At 33.1% G+C, this 13,385-nt stretch overlaps 1 protein-coding gene across 4 annotated transcripts in view; it reads left to right on the forward strand.

Moving 5' to 3' along the window:
* The window catches only part of Ptp99A (Protein tyrosine phosphatase 99A), a 114,716-nt gene that overhangs the window by 77,440 nt on the left and 23,891 nt on the right, over positions 1 to 13,385 (forward strand). For all 4 annotated transcript variants that reach the window (XM_075362156.1, XM_075362157.1, XM_075362155.1 and 1 more), the window contains exons 13-14: positions 374 to 509; positions 12,313 to 12,501. In XM_075362156.1, the coding sequence (XP_075218271.1) occupies positions 374 to 509; positions 12,313 to 12,498 (322 nt within the window). In that variant the 3' untranslated portion in view covers positions 12,499 to 12,501. The remainder of the gene's footprint in view (positions 1 to 373; positions 510 to 12,312; positions 12,502 to 13,385) is intronic.

Genomic DNA, 13,385 nt, shown 5'->3' on the forward strand with positions numbered 1-13,385 from the left:
ATTTGACAACAATAAAAACATATTTTTGGTGTCATAAATTTGCTGCCCTTGCTTACATTAATTGTTAGCATTTATAAAATTAATATGGGTAATGCATAAATGGCTTTTTTATTGCATTAAAAATGGAAAAAAAATATTTTGTCTTGTATTTTAATTTAGTTTTATTTATTTATTTTTTCTTATGAAAGCAGAAGCTTTCATTAACTTTGATAGTATAAGTAGTTATACAAATCAAGTGCTGCAATTACAATTTAAAGTATTTCTTTACAACATCAACACATAGTAGATTTGTTAATAGTAATTTTGTTAAATAGTATTTATTATTATTGACATGTAATTCCTGTGTTTAAATTCTTAGCTTTTTATGTTCTAGATATGGAGGAACAGAAGCTGGAACATTCTGTTGTTTGGCAACTTTAACAAAGCAGATAGAATTTGAAAATCAAACAGATGTTTGTATGTATGCTAAGCTTTACCACAATCGTCGGCCTGGTATCTGGAAATCAGTGGTAATTATGATATTCTTTTGATCCATTTATTTTATTCTTATTATTAACTACAAAAATAATTTCTTCGTAATGTATATACGTAGGTCATCATAAAAGCTTGATGGGGTTTAAGTCATGGGTTAAATAAAAACAAAAATACCTAGAGTTATATTGTTTAATTTTTTAAATTCTCATCGTTGTTACATAATCAATAAATTTAAACAACCACATCTTTTTTCACTTGACAAATGTCAAATCAATAATCAGTTTCTGCGTGTACATAATATAACCCATTTCCTGTTACAATTGTAATCATTCTTCATTAATTCTTTCCTTTAACTGATTCAGTTCATGTAATTTTTGCAAGTAAAGAATGTTTTTAATCTATCCCACAAGAAAAACTTACAAGATGTTAGGTCTGGTGGACTTTTTAGAGGTCAGGATGTAGGGCTTCTTGCCCTTTCCATATAACTGCAAATTTTTTATTTAAATTTTGGCTGAAGAATGCATTAGAATGTTGTGTGCCACTATTTTGTGGCAGATTCATAATGTGCATTTTCAAGTTCATCCAGTTAAGGATGCAGTAGTCATTGAATATATCCAGATAAACATTTCCATAAATGGTCTTTTCAGCAAAGGAAAAGGTCAAATTACATGTCAGTTTTCAGGTCCTCATATTCATGAATTGCATTTTAACACATCTTTTAATGTGGTAAAAGTAGCTTCATCCATAAGAATTACATCATTTATAATTAATCTGATTTCTCTCATTTTATCTAAAATTTCAACAGCAAACTGGAAGCGTTTTTGATGATCTAGAGTGCTGAATCAGGTGATTTTATTTTTTACAGTAACAGAATTTTTGTATATATACAAATGCAACTTCTTATGTAGAACTTAATCTTTATGGAATTTGTAGCTCGAGATTTCAAAGAGTGATGGATTTATTAGGACTTCTGATTACAGATTGTCTAATTTATTTGACCCTTTCTTCTAATACTGGTGGCGTTTCAGGGGACTTCTGTTTGAGAACAGATCCTGTTGATTTGAACTGACTTGTTTCTTTGAACAAGTGTCATTTATTGTTTTCATGTGATAGCTCCTTTTCATATGTGTGCTGAAATGTGTGTTAAATTAAAATTATTGACTTTGTTCAGCATGCTCCAAAATACACTGTGCTTTTTGTTGAAAGAAACACCTCAACATCAACAAGATAGAGACTGATACAGTGGTTAAATTGGCTGTTACACAAACTTTTCTGGTATAGGCTTTTAGTGCTATCAACGCAATTTCTCAAATTTGTCCCTAATGCCTTGATTTTCAGAGCTACTGATAACTCATCATTATTTTATGATGATCAGGTGTATGTGTGTGTTTATTTTAAATTCTATTAATATAAACCACCTAGAGACATATAACCACCTAAGGTAAGATATATCTTACCTTAATTTTACCAGGAAAGTACTTTCGTAGGATCAAAAAATAAGCAGAATTTTAGTTTTTCTCAAAAAATCTTTGTCATTCATCAATATGGATTTTGTCACCTTCGAAGTACTACTTTTCAGTTGTTATAATGTATTTGTACTAATGCTTTTTCCAATCTTCGAATCGCCTCTGGAATCTAATTTCCGGTATGGTATTAGCTTTGTCAGTGACCCTACCTTTATCTCTTCAGTGTTGGAAAAATGTTGTCTTTCATGGTTCTTTACAGCTTAAGGAATAGGAAGAAATCATAGGGAGCCATATCCTGCGAATATAGAGGCTGAGGCATTGTAATGATGTTTTTGGTCAGGTGTCAGTAAGTGCATTATCATGGTGCAATTGCCAAGAATTGTTTCACCACAAATCTGGGCATTTTCTTTGGATTGCTTCATGCAAATGGTATAGAAATTCCAGGTAGCTATCCTTATTGACTCTCTGATAGTGATTCACCTATTGTCCATAATCATTTTTTCACTTTTTTGACGTCATCAGTCGTTGATGTACCAGGATGTCCAGGGTGCTCATCATCTTCAACATCTTCACAGCCATCTTGGAAATGTTGTACCACTTGTATATTCTTGTTTTGTTCATACTAGAATCGCCAAAAGCAACATTCAACATTTCCAATGCAGTGCTGTACTTTATTCCATTCTTAAAACAAAACTTAATGCAAATTCTTTGTTCCATTTTTCTACAAGTTAAAAATCACCAACCATACCCAAAAATATGTAACTGTTTTGACAGCCAACAATAAACTAAGCATCCAATATGGCTATAAATGTAAACATATGTTAGGGACAGAAGTACCAACACAGCAAAAAAAAAATTGTGACAATTGAACTTGACCTGGGTAATTTAAAAATTCTGCCAATTTTTTTATCAAACCTCATATATATTTTAAATTCTATTAATAAACCACCTTCTACAGAGTATTGAGATAAGATATAATCTTACCTTAATTTTATCATGAATGTACTTTTGCAAGATCTCACATCCTCAGTATGATTGAAATAGTTAAAATGCATATTAAAAATACTAAAGTAAACCATGTACATGATGTAATGTTTGTCACATTACTGTAATATAACAAACAAATTACAGTCAATGATTAAGGATGCAAGACCCCCACGAAAGTACTTCCATGAAAAATTAAGGTAAGAGATATCTTATCTCAATATTCTGTACTAGGTTGTTTATTTAATAGAAGTTAAACAAATATTTATGCATTCATCAACATATTGACCACTGTGTTAATAAAATTTAATTTTTCAATATTGGACAGCAAAATTTGCATATACTTGCATAATACGAGGGTTATTTTTTTTTTTAAGGTCCGATCGGTCACAAAATTAAAACCACAGTGAAAATAACAATTTTTATTTGTAACAAGTACTTACATAGTTACGCTATTTCTCTACATAGTCGCCACTCCGATTTAGAAATTTGTCGTAGCGTGGTACCAACTTTCCAATACCCTCGTCATAGAACGGAGCCGCCTGTGTTTTCAGCCATGTTTCTCTGCTGGTCTGCAGCTCGATGTCTGTGCCAAAATGTTGTCCTCCTAGCCAGCATTTCATGTGAGCAAAGAGGTGAAAATCAAATGGCGCCAAGTCCGGGCTGTATGGTGGTTGATCAAACGCTTCCTAACGAAAACGCTGCAGGAGCTTCTTTGTTACAGCTGCAGTGTGCGGCCAAACATTGTCATGGAGAAAGACAATGCCTGATGACAACATTCCTTTCCGCTTATTCTGAATTGCCCTTCGTAGACGTTGAAGAGTCACGCAGTATGAGGCTGCAGTGATGATCATGCCACGTTCCATGAATTCCACCAAGACAACTCCATTCCAGTCCCAGAACACAGTAGCCATACACTTTCTGTTGGAGAAGGTTCGCTTGAACTTCTTTGGTTTACTGGGAGAATGAGAATGCATCCACTGTTTGGATTGTTCTTCGAAATGGACCCATGTCTCGTCCCCTGTGATAATTTTGTTAAAAAAATCTTCTCCTTCAATGTGGTAACGCTGGAGAAACGTTAGGAAGGCGTCCATTCTCATTGTTTTGTGATGGTCGGACAGCATCTTGGGAACCCATCTCGCACACAATTTGCGGTACTGAAGTCTCTCACTCACAATGGTATAGAGAGCTGACCTTGAAATTTCAGGAAACTAATCACTCAATACAGAAATTGTGAACCGACGATTATCTCGAGTTGCCTCATCCACTCGCTCAACGAGATCATCAGTTGACACTCGCTTCCTTCCCTGACCGCCTGCATCATGAACATCTGTACATCTGCTTTAAAGTTCCTGCACCATTGTCGCACTTTGTTGTCACTCATTGAGGTTTCACCGTACACATTACTTATTCATCAATGAATTTCAGCTGCATTACACCCCTCAGCCTGAAGAAATCAAATTACCGCACGCACTTCACACTTGGCGGGAGATGCTATTGTTGTCATGTTTATGTGCTAGCTGCATGTTCAGAATAAACGAAGTGATGCGGCATGATTGAAGGCCATACTAGAGACGCTGCGCAACACATATGCGCAAAGGTTGATCCGATTTTTGCGCGTGTTTTTATTTCACAACCAATTGGACTTTGAAAAAAATAACCCTCGTACAAATTAAAATTTTTAAAATGGAGATTTATCTAAAATAAAATAGCAATTTTTTAAAAGAGTTATAATGTAATTATAGAATCCAGTACCAACTAAAGATGCAGGATGCTGGGAAAATCGATTCTTGGAAATTAATATGGTAAATTTAACTTATCTATTTACTATGTTTTGGTGGTTTAAATTTCATTTAATATTAAATGTTATTAGCACAGTGGTCAATATGATATGAATTACCTGAATTTTCAAAAAAAATGTGTATATATATTGGCAGAAGAACTTGCTGAATGAAAAGTGTTTTTCAATCTTTAAACCATTTTCTGTCTTGATTCATAATTATTTTACTTAAGAAATAAAAAGTAGTTAAATTATTTATAGAATAATAAAATCAAATGTTAAAATATAGGGGAAAATAAGGGGGATTGTGTTGATTACACACAATTTTTCCCTTTCCTCCCCATATTTATTTTAAATATGATATGCTGACAATTAAATGTTTCATGATATGAAATTCTTGAATTTCCAGTGCTGAAATTTCTCTTAATATCTCGTTAACTTAAAAAATTATCTTAAATTATCAGCTGATTTATCATTTTATGTTTGAATTTAAATTTATGAATTTATCAGGTTATTCATAAATTCATGATACTTTTTAAACAGCTATTGTTCACAACCTGTGAAACAAATACCAAATTGTAGTACATTAAAATGAAGTTAAATTCTGCAAATTGCCTTTAAGGAAAGTGTATAATTCCTATGGATTTCAATGGATTTCAGCAGGAGTAAGAAAGATGATGTGTCGACATGAGAAGGGATTCTGTAGAGTAAGTGAAAAGGATGCCTACAGCTTTAGCTAATGGAGGCTCTTGGTGTTAATAATAAAGGAGTGCATATTCATTTCTGCACCAACATTTTGGATAAGTTTGAGACTAATGGTTTCATTGAATCACTCACTTTTAGTGATGAAACAACTTTTCATACGTGTGAATCTGTAAGTTGCTGCTATGTGCAAAATAGGGCATCTATCCTGCCATGGTTATTGAACATGTGAGACTTGCTGAAGGTGAACATGTTTTGTGTTTTTAAGTAAATATATATGGATAAGTGGGGGTTTTTGTTGACTGTGGAGGTTCTTTTTGCATTCCATGTTTTTCTTATTTTCTGGTTGGTTTTCTTGGTTTTTCCATTTAGAGTATGCGACGGGTATTGGTTGATTATTTTGGATGTGTTGTTTTTTATTATAAGTTTTGGATATCGGATTGTTTTTTATAGTGCGTATGGTGACATTTTTACCCTTATTGCCAGTTGGTAATAAGGGCTATAATTGCATGTCATTAACTTAGTTGTTTACTTGTTGAATCAAGCCAGGTGGATGTTATCTTGGTTGGTAACATTATTATTTGTTATCTAAACATTCCTAATAAGTTTAATTTTTATTTTATTTTGTTACTTTAATTTTCATATGAAGATAAGTACATTTTATTTCATTATTAATATAAAGTCGATTTATTTTGTATTATATACAGAGTTATCTGTGAGGCAAATGCATGTTTTCATAAAGTACACTATTGGAGGTGTCATTTACATGGGTTTTTCAACGCTGAACAAGAATTTGGTATTAGTTTTTCAATAGAGTATACCTGTTCAGAGATAAATGGAGGAACAACCTTTTAGACCTAGAAGGAACCTGGCACGTTCCCCAAGTGGAGGCGATGACACAAGACAGTCAAGAAAAGCAAGCCTGACAAGAATCGGCCCCTCTTATTCCACTGAAAGTGAAATGAGAGTCGCCACGGAGGTAACAGAGGACCCTAATGGACAGATGCCAAACAGGAAGGTGGATGTGATTGAAGATAGTAGTGATGGTAACCAGACCGATGGCACTGATATGGATCATTTGCTGCAGGAGATACATCTTTTTCCCCCTTACTCCCTTACACCAGACCCGCAATTAAGCATAGAACAGCGTAAGGGGGTTTCCTTTCTACTCTAACAGCCCTTACCACCTACGGGCATGGCAGGTTGAGCTGCCGGTTGGATCTTTATTTTATATTATATTAGTAAGCCACTACTATTAGCAACCCATTAGAGTACCTCACTTCCTGTGCAGTTTTTTAACAGTGTTCCTACATTAGGCTATCCAGCTTCCAGTTGTCATTATACAAAAACTACCACAAGGGGTCCCCGATCCCTCAACAAGAATGGCCCACCTCGGCAAACCGTTCTCTCCAGATCAAGGCTGCCCTCCCTAACTAAACACATGCACGGTTACATACGATCGAGGTCCCAACCATCACGGGATTTTGTCTTCAATATTCTGGTAGCTAGTTTCTTTCTTCTTAGTGCCTAAAGGAAATTGGATAAAAAGTCCATATGCAACAGCTATTAAAGAGCTGGCTCTGGGAATTTCGAGTCAGTAACAAGCGGCTTGATATTTAAGGACTGTAGAAGTAGAAATATTTTATCCAGAAGGTGCAGATGAAGACAAATTTACAGCTTTGCAATTGTCATAGATGAGAATAGTGATGACTTGATTTGACAAGTCAGAAATGCGCTTCGTAAAGTTGGAAATACCGAAAAATGCAAGCTTTTGTTTTATGCCTTAAATGACATGACTGGAGATTTGTTTTGTAAGGCGATAGAATATTGGACCAGAGGAGAAGTAAGGACAGAAGATACATACCCACTCTTTCTTATTGACAAAGAGCATAAAAAGAAGATACCCCAGGGACGGCTTGTTCAATTGTAACAGTCAAGAAGAACAGGATGACTTATACTGAATTACTAAAGCAAGTAAAAGGCAGTTTGGGAGAGGACTCATTACAGATATTCTTTCTGTGAAAAAAGGCAGATCCGACACAATGGAGATTAGGGTCGTTGATTCATCAAATAAACGTGAGGACATTGTGAGACGCTTAGGATCACAGGTAGCTGATGTGGTCGTTGGGAACGGTCACAAGATAGTAGAGTGAAAGCATTCCGTGTTAAAGATCTGGATATGGATGCCGCCCCTGACGAGGTAATGAATGCTATCAAGAAAGAGTTGGATACTGATATTTCCATTCAAGTAGCATTGATAAGCCTGGCGTTTGGAGAAACACAAAAAGCGGCAGTGCTCCTCTCAGCCTGTGATGCCAGAGTGTTGACTAACAAACATACATTAAAAATCGGCTGACATTCCTGCCGTATAGAAGCCAGAACAGATGTGAAGTGTTGGAACTTGAGGCACTGGGCAAAGGATTTTCACGGACCAAATTGCTCAGATTTGTGTTTCAACTGGAGGCCGGGAATGTGAAGTTCAGACCATGAAGTGTCTTCAGATCAATATAAACAGAATGTCGTCTGCTCATGATCTGGTTTGGCCGACAGCAATAGACCATGGAGTCGATTTTATATTAATCTCAGAACCTAATCACTGAGTGATCTCCTCTGGAAGTTGGATGGTGGACAAGACAGGAGGTGTGGCAGTGGTGAATGTTACTAACCGCTTTGCAATTCTTGATGTGAAAGCCAAAAGAGGTTTTGTAGCAGTGTCCTTTATGTCTTGTATCCTGTTTAGTGGATACATTTCGCCAAATTGCAAAGAAGACAGGTTTGATGAATTTTTAGCAGATCTAGAAGATTTAATGTGTACAACGAATCGGCCGACGATACTTATGGACGATTTTAATGTTGAGTCCTGTTCATGCTTCTGATTTTCCTCAAATTCTTGTCACAATTGCTTCTCCACAATCTCAGTGTAAATTTAGATAATACATATAATAAACAGATTATCATTGTGCAGTTCTTATATTTAACCATGCTTTCTTTATTGTGGATAGGGGTTATAATATTTTTCCCAATCAGCAAGTGCTTTTCATCTAACTAAATAACCTTACAGAGTTCTCAATCTGCTTGATCACTGTCTCCCTCCTAAATCTGCAAGTTCTGCAAGCATCAGAAAAGTTATTTGTTTCTGTAGTCTGTTTCAGGATATGGTGCAGCAGATATAAATATGAATTCAGCATGTATGAGTATTGTCTCAGTAGTTTAAACTGAATCATTCTGTCACTCCCACCTGCAAGTACAGTTATTGCTTTATGTAAGTAGTAATCCCTTGTCTGACACTGTGACACGCTGCTAATAAGCAGTTAAAAATTTTCTTGTCTCTTTCATGTTTAATAACGATAACATCATTTGTAATGCTTCACAGAATTATTCAGTTCAGTGAAAGAATTATTGTCTTACTCTGTACAGTACGATACAGTTTATACTTCAGTTTTATAACACTTTTATTCACTGTTATTTTCATTAATTTTTATTTACCCTGTGTTTTTGTGCCAATCAGGTTGTAACTGCATGTTCTGTCATGAAAGATAAATCAGGAAAACTCTTAAGTAGTTCCAAAAAAAAAGTAATCAGCAATGTATATATAACCTTAAAACAAGATAACCCTGGTACTGCAGTCAGAGACATAGACCAGAAAGCAAGTAGTGCAATAGTCATTAGCAAAAGAACAGTTTTTAAAATAATAAAGAAACATAAAATTGATGGTAAATATATTGCCCTAAAAAGACTTGAAAGCATATGAAAATGATGCTTTCAAGTATTTTTGAAAAGTTAAACTATTTTACTAAAACCACTATCAGAAAAATGTTCATTTGTTTTATTTCAATAGCAAGCTTCCTAACTTGAAGTAAATATTAAATGTTGTAAATACCAATTCTGAACTGCCGAATTTTTCTAGATTTACATTATATCATATTTTATAATCAATGAATTTTCATTTTATGTCCAGAAAAAATAGTTCTTTATTGATTAAAAGTAAAGATATTATTTCTTCACTTATTCTTATTATTATTAATTTCATGGCATAGAGAATGTTTAAGAGAAATTAAGCGATTTCTTAAAGAGGGTAAGACAATTTATTATCTAGATGAAACTTCAGTTAATGCAGGTCATCTACAGGAAAAGGTATGGGCGGATAAAGAAATAAAAGAGCATTAAAGAAGTTTTTATGAAAGGTTTGTCAACTGGGGTGAAAACCCCAGCTGGAAAACATAAACAATTACTATTAACGCACACAGGAAGTGAAAATGGTTTATGAACGATGATTTATTCTCAAGAGTATCACGATGCAATGATTGGTGACAGTTTTATGCAGTGGATTAAAATATTGTTGTTGTTGGATTCGTCATAGTAATGGATAATGTGCTGTACCATTGCCAGAAAACTGAAAAAATTCCAAACACTTTGACCTGAAAATCGAAAATTGCATACACCAAAGACATGTTAAAAGTAAAACTTTTAAAAATAGTAAAATATTTTCTTTATCAAGTAGATGAAATTGCAAAATCAAAAAATTGTATCATGTTGCGTCTTCCTCCATACCATTGCAATTTTAACCCAATAGAATTGATATGGGCACAAGTCAAAGGCTATATTGGGAGTAGTAACATAACATTAAGTTAAGTGATGTAAAAAATTTATTGATAGAAAAGGTATTAGATGTAAGTGCTTGAAAAAATTGCATTCAGCATCTAATTGAAGAAGAAAAAAGCATGGGAGCAAGCAAACATTTGTGTGAAAATATGGTAATAAATTTGGGAAACAATGACAGTAGTTCAGTAGACAATAGGTTATAAGATATTGAAGAAATACATTGCAGTAACAATTATTTTTTCTGTTTTACTTGGTGAAATTTTATTATAATGTAATGTATTTAAAAATTTTATTTTTAAGTTAAATTATCAGTTATTTTCTAATTTTTTTATTACAAGTTATTTACTTCATTTTTATGTTAAAATTAAAGAAAAGTGTTTTTTTTTTATTGGCTGGATTGCATTAAATTAAATTAGAATCATTATACTGTTATATTTTGGTTTGCCACACTCTTTCGTGAAAGAAATTATAGTTTCTATCCTGTTCATCTCTCTCATCCTCATATGTAGTTTGCTACTCCAGGAAGTATCTTCATACTAACTGTTCCAGATATTAAAGTTACATTTTATTTTTCCATCCTTACACTTTTGATGCGTAACACTCCTAATATGAATCCAAACTTTTGTCCCAGGCACTTATAGTATATCAGTACTTATTTATTCTTTTAATCAAATTTTTTTAGTTCAAAAAACATAGTTTTTTAGTTTTGTTGGAAAAAGTTTCACGCTTGATTCTTTCTTTTAACTTTTTCCTTCACCAGCTCACTTCATCTGTTGATTCTGTTAAATATACACACTGCTATCCTCTTTGAAAAAGTCTCCTTAAGAATGCATCATCTATTATCATTAGATTCTGATTTATCTCCACTTCTATTCTACTAAGTTCTTCAGTACCCTTTTATGAAAGTCATCTCTTTTCTCCTGCTTCCATAAGTCTTACCACTTTTAATTTTTTTTAGTGCAGTTTCTCTTTTTTTGTAGCTGATTTGAGTTTTGTACCAAAATATTGAAAGAATATGTTTTGTGCTAATTTCTTTATTTCTGTATATCCTCACATCAGTTGGTATATCTGATCTTTATGTATCTAAAATACTTTATAACTTTTCTTACTCCTTAACTGATCAGTTAAAATACAATTTTATGAATTATATTATGGGGATAAAAGAGGTTTACAATGAGTAACTTGTTATCGATCCAGAACTCTAACATTTGTTCAGCTCTTCTATTTATAACATTCATACTCACCCATCCAAGCCCTCTCATCGCATCATTCTCATGCCAGCATTTCATTATTAGTATGCTTGTGTATTTACAGTTTCCTCATTTACAGTTTCCTCTTGTTAAGTACATGAAAAGTCTTTTCAAATATTGTTACATTATCTGTAAAGGCATATATATTCAACAATGATACGTTCTGTTCTAGTTCTGTATCCATTCTGTTAATCCTAAAGTTAACTTTTCTAAAAATTTATCTTTGAATATGATTCTCTCTTCCTCCTCAGTTTAAAATTATAACATTTCAACTCGCAAACATAAGTGTCTTATCGCTTATTGTCCTTTCTTCTTTCTGTTGCTGATAACCAACAATTCTAATGTATTTCTCTATCTCATCCACAACCTCTTAATATCTTTCTGGTAAAAGGAGTTATGTTCCAAAAATTATTTTAAGTTCCATTTCAAATCATTTCTGTTTTGTGGATCTGGTTTCTGCATTGGTGCTTTTGTAAGTAGTTGTTCACTTTGCTCCGTATGGGTTATCGCTATAAGGGAAAATTAGCTAGGTAGAGGCACTACCACTTTTAGGATTACCATGATTTTAGAGTTTATTCCCATTCTCTCTTCATGACACGTCTTTTTAGCAGCTTTACTTCCTGAGCTATTTGAATTGAATAGACCATCAAGCTGTGAGGATTATTTGATTAATAATACCCAGCTTGACAAGTATCTTTTCACCAGTTTGGTTTTCACTGAGATAGATTACTCAACTGACCACTAGGTTGTTTTGCTTAGCAATGGCACCTCTTGCAGGTGCCCTTGCTAAGCATTGTTGCATTTGAAGTGAGAGAGGCTTCAAGAATATCGAACTCTTGCATTCTTAAACCTTATGATGTAAATTATTTGAGTTTCATTACACATCATTATCATCCATTCAAGCTGCAGGCATTCTTTCTTGAGTAAACACTTAGGGCCATACTTGCTCTCATGATGTACATTAAAGCATAAATGTTAGAAAAAAACAAAACAAAAAATCACGAAGGTATTATTTAAAATAAATAACATTTATTTATTTCATTTTGTTTTACAGAACGATTACCTGCTCCTGTATAGAGCACTAGATTATTTATCAGCAAATAAAGGTGTTATGGGCATACCGACACCTATTCCCACCACCACAACTACCACTACTATTACTACTACTACTACTACTTCACCTTTACACCCTAATGGTTACTCAAATGGTGGGCTTGGTGCTCAGTTAAACTCTGTCTGACCGGTAAGAATTAATGTTCAGGTTTATTTTTACAATAGAATATTAGTAATTATGTTATATATATAATATCTAAACATTAATATTATTTCATGAAATGTTTAAATATAGGAAATAAGCTAAAACAGCTGTTTTATCTCTGCAATTTAGGTTGGAGGAAAAAAAAATTTTTTTTATGGATATTAAAGGGCCACAGTACCACTGAATTAAACAGACATTTTTATGTCGTTCTTTAAATATAATGTACTTAGTTTTTAGGATAGTTTAAACCAGTGCAAAATTAACTTAAACGTAGTTAGGCATATATAAGGATTAATTAATTTAATTTATAATCAATTTGTAGACCAGGACAAAAGCTGTGTGAGATAAAACTAATAGACATTTAATTTACTTCTAGAGATACTGCTTATGTGGTTTATAATTGGATCAGTTGCTGAAAATCACTCTTGAAACTTCTGTGCATTGGCTTTTCTGCTGAAGGCTATACCGATTACTGATAAAATGTAGTATGGTCTGCTTGTTATGATTATTTATTTCACAGACTTATGTATTTAATAAAAAAGAAGTTTAGTGTTTTCATAAGAATTTGGTATTTTCCAATAGTATATTATTAAGTTTTTAACTGTAAAATATTTTAACATGACATCAGTAATTTAGAATTATTCTCTTGCAAAACGGATTAGGAGAAAGGGCTTTGAAACATTGTTGTTTGAAACATTGATTTGAAAGTAGCTTTTAATTTATGGAAAAAATCCTTAAAGATATATGTATTATTGTAGACTAATATGTTTGTTATATTATAAATTGATAATTTATATGTCAAGCTGTTAAAGAATATAAAGAGAATCTATAAATAAATTTGGTCTTTTAATGTATTATTGTAGGGTCAC

This window comes from Lycorma delicatula, chromosome 4, assembly GCF_047948215.1.
Source record: "Lycorma delicatula isolate Av1 chromosome 4, ASM4794821v1, whole genome shotgun sequence".
NCBI classification, from domain to species: domain Eukaryota; kingdom Metazoa; phylum Arthropoda; class Insecta; order Hemiptera; family Fulgoridae; genus Lycorma; species Lycorma delicatula.